At 35.2% G+C, this 8,330-nt stretch overlaps 1 protein-coding gene across 1 annotated transcript; it reads left to right on the forward strand.

Annotated features, from left to right (window-relative positions):
* The first annotated feature begins 2,311 nt into the window (after positions 1-2,311).
* On the forward strand, positions 2,312-8,115 carry LOC18589489 (hydroxyproline-rich glycoprotein family protein). The gene is made up of 4 exons (XM_007014478.3): positions 2,312-3,414; positions 4,733-4,882; positions 5,740-5,925; positions 7,830-8,115. The coding sequence occupies exons 1-4, from the start codon at positions 2,419-2,421 to the stop codon at positions 7,908-7,910; spliced, it is 1,413 nt and encodes a 470-aa protein (XP_007014540.3). The 5' UTR covers positions 2,312-2,418; the 3' UTR covers positions 7,911-8,115.
* The last annotated feature ends 215 nt before the right edge of the window (positions 8,116-8,330 follow it).

Consider the following 8,330-nt stretch of genomic DNA (forward strand, 5'->3'; position numbering starts at 1 on the left):
AGACTATTAATGCATAATATGGAATGCAAAAATTCACTGGTAACTATCTAAACTCGGTATTGACCTAATTCATCTTATCACCCGATTAAATTACTAACGCGTCTAATTTAATCATAAATTAATTTTTTTCAGTTTTTATACCTCAATTGCACCCAAATTGACTTAATGTCCCTTAGTGTGGTGCAAATTATTAATCTCAGTAGCAAATTACGATAATACCCCTAGTGGGTAAAAATTCGTATTTTTGCTCCGAAAATTTTCATTATTTTTCTAGGCTCATAATTCATCATTTCTTAACCAATTCTCCTAGAATAAAAATCAAACTCATCCTCACTCATTACATGGTAAATTCGGCCATTAATGGTTGTGGGAGAAAATAAATTCTTTTCTTATTATTTTGTTTCTAAATATGCTAAACTAACTAAAAACACTAACATAACTTAAAATCAAATAAATCCAACAACTTTCCCTCTCCTAATCCATTTTGATCAGCCAACAATTCACCATAAAAACATGTAATTTAAGCATGAAAAATAAGGAGAAATGCTTAAGGAAAATAGATTTCAAGCTTAAGTTGAAAAATCCTACCTTTTTCACTTGTTGTCCTTGATTTTCCACACTTTTTCTCTTGAAATTCCTCACCTAGGGTTTGTTCTTCCTTTCTTTCCCTCTCTTCCTTACTTGGCCGAATATTTGGAGAGTAATGGGCTGATTTATGCTGATTTTTTTAGTTAAATACTAAATTATCCTAAGCTTGACACATGGCATTTTCTTATTGGTCCATTTTAAAATTTTAAAAATTTAAACATTTTATCTCCACCACATGATTAGTCAAAGGTCAAAAATGAGGATAAAGGAAGACCATGTGCTGAAAAATTGTCCTAGTGGTGAAAAATTACAATTTTGCCCCTAGAGTGGCAAAATTACCATTTTACCCCTATACTCCAAATTATACCGAAATTAAAATTTTTCACTTCTAAACCTCAAATCATACTCTAATACTCAAATCATACTCCAATAAGTCAAATGGGACAAAATAAATCTTTTCTAAAAATTACCATTTTGTCCCCAAGTGGCAAATGACTATTTTACCCCTAGATAGTGAAAATTCCGATTCGACTCCAAATTGATCATCAAACTTCGAATTACCATTTTGAGTCATCCTTGGACTGTGACGATCTTAATCTCACCTTAAAATTCCTATTTGATCTAGTTCGATGATTAAATCAACTTTGTTGTACCTCTAGGTACAATACCAACTTTTGTAAATTTTTTTCAGGACTCTCCTAGCATGCAATCATGCTATCATCGCATGTATGTTATGACTAGTATTTTATAAGGTCGGGCTTTACAACATTATAAATTACCAAACGCTACCTATATTTTTTGTAACCAAATGCTATGTATAACTGAAATATTTACCGATAACTTTATATGATGATCCATTTAAAACTATATATATATATATATTCCACAAACTAACTCAACAACTAAATTATAAAAAAAAAATGTTAATTATCCCGAGCATAGTGCACTGGCAACATTCTAGTAAAAATTGAAAGAAATAAAAAAGACTCTCTCTATCATTGAGATAAATTTAATTTAATTTTAGTTATAATGTAAATAATCGACTCTTTATGTTTATTGGTGTTACGTTAACAATCAAATCAATGGTTAATATCAATGATTGCCTTTCCAATGACTCTTATTCAATGATTGTTTAATAAGGTCAAATTTTATAACTTAATTAGTGTAGCCCACACCATTTTTCCAATATTACCTAATCACTCTATATAATGCATGACTATCATTCCTCCTCGCTAGGATTGTCGGATTAAAACATGATTAGAAATATGTTATCTTGAAAAAGAAATTTTTTTTAATTTCATATTATTATCTACTTACAACTATAAAAGATGATACAGATTGCTAAAATTTATTATAGTTCACATTGCGATGCAATATAAAATGTGTAAACAAGGAAAGTTGTTTGTATATCACTCAATATTTAATTCAATAAAAATATTTAATTTTGATTCATGCAATTATTAATTTGAACTTGAACTCGAATTGTTCAAGTACAATTTAAATATGAATTTTATACTCTTTATTTGGAGTGATATATGAATTTTATTAAATTTTAAAATGTTTTAACATTTAATATACAAATAGATAAAATAAATATTAATTTATATATATATAATTTTATCTAAATTATAAAACTGAGTTGCAGCTTAATCATCACATCGTGGAGACGCCTCTGTGGAGGCTTTTTTTCAGTGAACGACGTCGTTTTGAGTAGGAAATGGAATTCCAACATCTAATGCTAAACCCCGGGTAGAAGAGAAAAAAATTTGATGAGCAAAAGAACCTAAACCCCTTGATTCGAGAGTTTGGAGTAATCTTTGAGTGATCCAAATGAGAGGAAGCATTGGTAGATCCTTGTCTAATACTAACAATCACTACCTCACATCTATTACCAAAGGCACCTCTTTTCTCCTCCAATCCTCCTTCTCCACTTCCTCCAGCTCTGGCAGCGGCGGTGGCCGAGGCCGTGGGGGCGCCTCCCCCTCTAGTTCTTTCATCGATTTCACTCCGCCACCGGGAAAATCTGGCTCAAGGGACTTAAACCGTGACTCTGCTGAATCACCTCCAGCCGGAGTAGGCCACGGCCGTGGAAGAGGAAGACCATTATCCTCCGACCCCATTCCCCACCCTTTCTCCTCTTTTGTTTCTCAAACTGGGTCTGGTCGAGGCCGAGTCACCAGCGAGTCAGTGCCACCACCACCTCCGCCTCCAGCGCAAGCAAAGCAGCCCATATTCATCAAGAAAAAAGATGAAGATGAAACTGAGTCCTCCGCCAAGGCAGCAGCTGAGCCGATTCAGTCGAGTGAGCCCATCTTCCCTCCTAACATACTCCCTGTCTCAGTTTTATCCGGCGCTGGGCGGGGTAAGCCCGTGAAGCAACCGGAGCCTGCCTCGCGAAGACAGGAGGAAAATCGGCATATCCGGGTGGCGCAGCAGCAGTCCCCTTCGGCCCAGATGAGCCAGGAGGAAGCGACCAAGAAAGCAATGGGCATACTTTCAAGGAGAAGTGAAAGCGGGGAAAGTGGGATGGTAGGGAGAGGAGGAAGAGCGAGTATGGGAATGGGTGGAGGTAGAGGTAGAGGTAGAGGGATGGGTAGGGGGAGAGGAAGAAGACAGGGAGAAGACACAAGGATAGTAAAGGACTCCGGTGAAGGGTCTGCAGACGGACTTTATTTGGGCGACAATGCGGATGGGGAGAAATTTGCCCAAACTATCGGAGCTGACAATATGAATAAGTTGGTTGAAGGGTTTGAGGAGATGGGCAGTAGAGTCTTGCCTTCTCCTATGGACGATGCCTACTTGGACGCCTTGCACACCAACTGTTCGGTAAGTGGTTCAGCTTTTTAAAGTTTGAACACCACGACTGATTTTTTTTTTTTATTAATTGTTGGAATTCATAACAATTAGAACTTCAATTGTTTTGTTCTTTTTTTGGTATGCTATCAGCTAAAAGAGAATATATCTTTGCAATTGTCCCTGATGTAATAGTTAAAATACAGTGGTTTAAATTTAATACAAACTAATCGGTGTTATATTACGTTTTTACATAGAATGATTTTTTCTACTAGATCAATTTTATCCGTCGAAACTGGCCTGGTGATAAAATTCGTTAACATTTTTTTGTAAAGAAAAGTTTGTTGTGATTTGCATAGCATTGGACGACTGATGGAGTGCTTGATTGTCTTTCAGAAGAAAGAAAGCAGAGAATCCCTACCCCAAAAACTAAAGGCAGTGTAAATAATAATAATAATAATTAGGGCAGAGGATCCCTGTTCCTGTTGGGGAAAGGAGGGGTTGGGGATAGGGGGAAGTATCCCCCCTGATTGGATATTAGGGAAAGGGATGGGATTGCCAATTGAATGTGGGGGTGTGGACGGGGACTGCACTCCTTGCCTTATAGTCCACCCTGATGACATTCCTAGTCATGACCGGTGTTTGCTAGGTCAGAATGAGAGTTAGTAAGTACTGTGTAAATTTGGAGAGTAATCTTACTGAAAATGATATTTACATTGCAGTGTTTAGATTCTCTAATTAGTATGGCATAATTTAATGTCTTAGTGCTGATTTCTTGCGATTTACTTGCTCTCACTAAAATGTATACCTATATGTTTGAGATTCCTGAAGTTGTTATTTTTGTTTTTTTGTGAAAATTGTCGGATTAAATGGGCTGTTAAAAGCTCATTGTATTTTTACTTTTTTTAGTTGATGATGAACTAAGAAGATTGTAAGTCATCTGATTCTTTTTTCCTTTGCTTATTATTTACTGTTTGTAAAGTTTTTTTTTGTACGTAATTAAATAATTATAAGCATGCTTGGAGCTGTAGGATTGTATGGAAAGTGTATACTTGGATGCTATAAGATTTCCTTAATTAGTTCTTTAACTGCGTTCAAAAGAAAACACTGGCTGACAAACAGAGTTCTATTTTTGTTGTAGATACAATTGATAATTCACGCATGCACATACAAAAGGGGAACAAGTGAAACTAGATTAACTTATCTGAACATTTTCTTAGTTGAATATTGCAACATGAAATTAGGCACTGCATTGCCAAACTTTTAATTGTTCAGGTTTATCTGGATTTGGAAGCTCCTTATTTATTTATTTAATTAATTTATTTGAAGAACCATCATTTTTGAGTTGCAGATAGAGTTTGAACCAGAATATTTGATGGAAGAGTTTGGCACAAACCCAGATATCGATGAGAAACCACCTATGCCTCTTCGAGATGCACTTGAGAAGATGAAGCCATTCCTGATGGCATATGAAGGAATTCAAAGTCAAGAAGAGTGGGAGGTATGTTTTATTGGTTTTAAAACATGGTTCATGGTTGGTTTTTTCAATTTTTAAAGGGTCAGAAAGTGGATGTGCTTCTTCTATACGAGGGACCCTGAGAACTAGAAAGATCTCTTTGTGCTAATATGGTAAGATTTTTAATAAAATTTTCCAGAAAACATGCTTCTTCAAGTTAATCCCATGGTCAAATTGGACTAGTTTAGGTTTTATTGAACAAATCTCTTGTGCTTGGGCAAGGCTGAAGTTAAAAGGAGAAAAGAACCTTTAGTTTCTAAACAGGAAAATTGCTGTAAGGAATTATGGAGGTCTTTGTGAAATTTCTGAATACACATATTTTTCTACAAAAATTGGGATACTTTTGACTTGTGAAATCCATATAAATGTGATCTATTGTGATAAACCATAGATGTTGTCAGCTGTCACACTTACCACTTTGTTTTATTAGATGTCAAGTACTAAAATAACTAATATCTGTCTGTTTTTGTTGGTTTCCCACAATCACACTTCATAGTGAAAACTATCGATGTGCTTGGCAGCTATTATTTATTAACATTATGGTAGATCTTCTATTAGTATCATAGTGAGTGAACTAAATGTACCTAGTCAAGTTTCCTTGGTGGAAATAAGATTCACCACTTTGTTTTCAATGAAGGCATTCTTTAATTATGTATATTTGAAATTTGGACATGTTCAGCAGTACGGTGAAACTTTTATGGTGATTTGAATGTTTGTGTCATTTTTGAAAAAGAACAGTATGATGTTTTTGTTTTTTTTTTTTTTTGAAAGTCTTTTGCAAGATTACTTGTCTATATAAATAGTTGTATACTATCTTTCCCACATTTTTTAAAATTTTTCAGGAAGTCATCAAAGAAACAATGGAAAGGGTACCTCTACTGCAAGAGATTGTTGATTACTACAGTGGACCTGATAGGGTAACTGCGAAGAAACAACAAGAGGAGCTAGAAAGAGTTGCAAAAACTATTCCTGAATGTGCACCTTCTTCCGTGAAGCAGTTTGCAAATCGCGCGGTTCTCTCTCTTCAGGTGACTATTCATCCTTAACTAATTTTTACTTTCATGCACAAATCATGTTTAAGGAAAATGTTCTCCAGTGTTTAGGTGTTTGTGAGATAACAGTTATTGAACTTAGCTTCTTGCTTTTTTTTTGGGGCTTGTTTAATAGATTTGAGACATTATGAGACTTGTCTACCTTCAGAGGTATAAGATCCCTGACATTATAACATGGCTAATGACACAGATGAATACACATTTTTTCCCTTAATGATCAATAAATTATGTTTCTTATTAAAGTAGAAAGCCTAATGGCTCTGTTTGAATGATGCATTAGAAGACAGGTAACTTTAGAGTGGAAGTTTATTTCCCTTTGCACATTTTTCATCTTTTCTTTCTTAATGAGTAGGATGGAAATGGCTCACCCCGCCTACTTTCCCCTGAGTTCTAGGTGCTGGATTTAGTTGGCTGTATTGAGTATACCAAAAAGCTGAAAGTCTGAAAATTACTTGTTGAGAATGGCTTTTGCACATAGCATCCTCCTGTTATGTTATTACAAGATGAGAATGCTGAATGTAAGTTGTTGTATGAAGTTTAAACAAGGCTAGAAATGGTAGCTATTTGAACTGCTAAAACCATGTATGACTGAGATTGTTGCTTTTGCATCCTGAAATCAACATTTCATTGCTGTTAAGAGTATAATTATTTGGCAGCTCAAGACAATCTGATCTCAAATCTACTTCATAACAGCACTCCTGCAACCAGTGCCAACTAAATGAAAACTGGTGTTTCTATCAGAACACTCTTTCACTAATAAACTTACATGCTAGCTAGATTCAGGAACCACATTGACATTATATTTGTCACTCATTTTTGGTTCTATATAATGAGGGTTAGATGTTGCTGTTATGTTATGGGAACTTTCAGTTACATGAACCAATAGGAGGTGTCTTTGCGGGGGTTTGAACATTTGCCAACTGTCCTGCATTAGCCTCATGAGTCATCATTTCTTAAACTGATATTTTTATTCTCTGTTTAGAGGTGCGAAGATGTGGATCTGTACATAGTGGAAGGTGTATGATTACTATGGTGTAAATTGCATCCTTGATAAACTAAAAATTGCTTCTGAGAGATGATTGCTGACTTTATACTTTATATGCTAGCCAATGCAACCTTTTATTATCCTGTTCTTTAAGCACTGGAGTTTCTTCATGTATGTTGATATGTATCTCAGATTACTTCTATTTTCATGCATTTAAAGGTCCATTTAACTATAATTTTTATTAATACTTCTGATAAACTGGATGATGCCCCTTAAAATAGTATATTGATCTCCAGAAAAATTTTTACATTTTGTCTGAGAACTTGTTGGAAGGAAAGCAGATGGAATGGAGGGACAGAAAAATAAGGAGAGTATAATTCCCATTGTTTGATTACTCAAAATAGAAGAGGGAAAGGAATGGAAGGGGTATTTTAAAGCTTGTTTTGTTAAAGAGTGGAAAGGGAAGGAAAGAATTTAGTATATACTTTTACAATTATGTTATGTTTAAGTTAAAAAAGAAGCCTTAAAATAATGCCCATATTTTTTTTACAATAGAAAGCTATAAAGAGGAATCCTTTCCTTCCCCATTAAAATGTTCTCCACACAGGGAGCTTGTGCTCCCCCTTGCTTCCAAACAAAGCCTTAGGCCTTACATGATGATAGCAGTCTAGGGTGTTCTTTCATTTATTTCCTTCTTTACTCTCCTTTGCCTAGTTGTTTTCAAGCGTATCCTCTTCTTCTTTACCTCTTATTCTGATATTTGAAAGTCTTTACAAAATTTCGGAGGATGGAACTGTTTTGAGTATGCCACTTAGATTTTCTGTAGGTTGCACTTGTCTAATATTAGTTGCTACTTAGGAAAGTTTTACCATCTCCTGTGAATTTGATAATGCAGAGTAATCCTGGTTGGGGATTTGACAAAAAATGCCAATTCATGGATAAGCTTGTGTGGGAGGTTTCTCAACAATACAAATAAAGCTAGAAGGCTTGTTGACGTGATGATACCAAGTAATTTTGGCCTCTGGATGGGGTGATATCTTAATCTAAGGCATATGCCATAGGGAAAGGTTGACTACATTCACAATTTTTTTCCTGGATATATGAACAGACTTTGCTGAACAGAGATTTTACTTTTCTATTTACTTCTAAATAAAACAAAGAGGTAATGAGTCATTTTGTTACATTTCTCTCTCTCTCTCTCTCCCCCCTTGGGTAAAATATCTTAATTAGTGTGCTGTGCACTGCGAATGTGCAGCTAGTTTTCTTTGGTGATAAATATGTTTTCTGGAAAGGCAACATGGTTCAGTCAAACAGTAGCTTGAAAGTTAGTGTTCCATTTCGTATCTGAAGTTTGTTCTTTTATAACTGGAAATGTGCACTCTACTCTGCTATTTGT

Source organism: Theobroma cacao, chromosome 9, assembly GCF_053813885.1.
Source record: "Theobroma cacao isolate CCN51 chromosome 9, ASM5381388v1, whole genome shotgun sequence".
NCBI classification, from domain to species: Eukaryota; Viridiplantae; Streptophyta; class Magnoliopsida; order Malvales; family Malvaceae; genus Theobroma; species Theobroma cacao.

Coding starts and splice junctions, on each gene's coding strand:
- LOC18589489 (XM_007014478.3), top strand. CDS start 2,419: ATGAGAGGAAGCATTGGTAGATCCTTGTCTAATACTAACAATCACTAC. Junction 4,883..5,739: donor AAAGTCAAGAAGAGTGGGAG/GTATGTTTTATT, acceptor AAAATTTTTCAG/GAAGTCATCAAAGAAACAAT. Junction 5,926..7,829: donor GCGCGGTTCTCTCTCTTCAG/GTGACTATTCAT, acceptor TTGATAATGCAG/AGTAATCCTGGTTGGGGATT.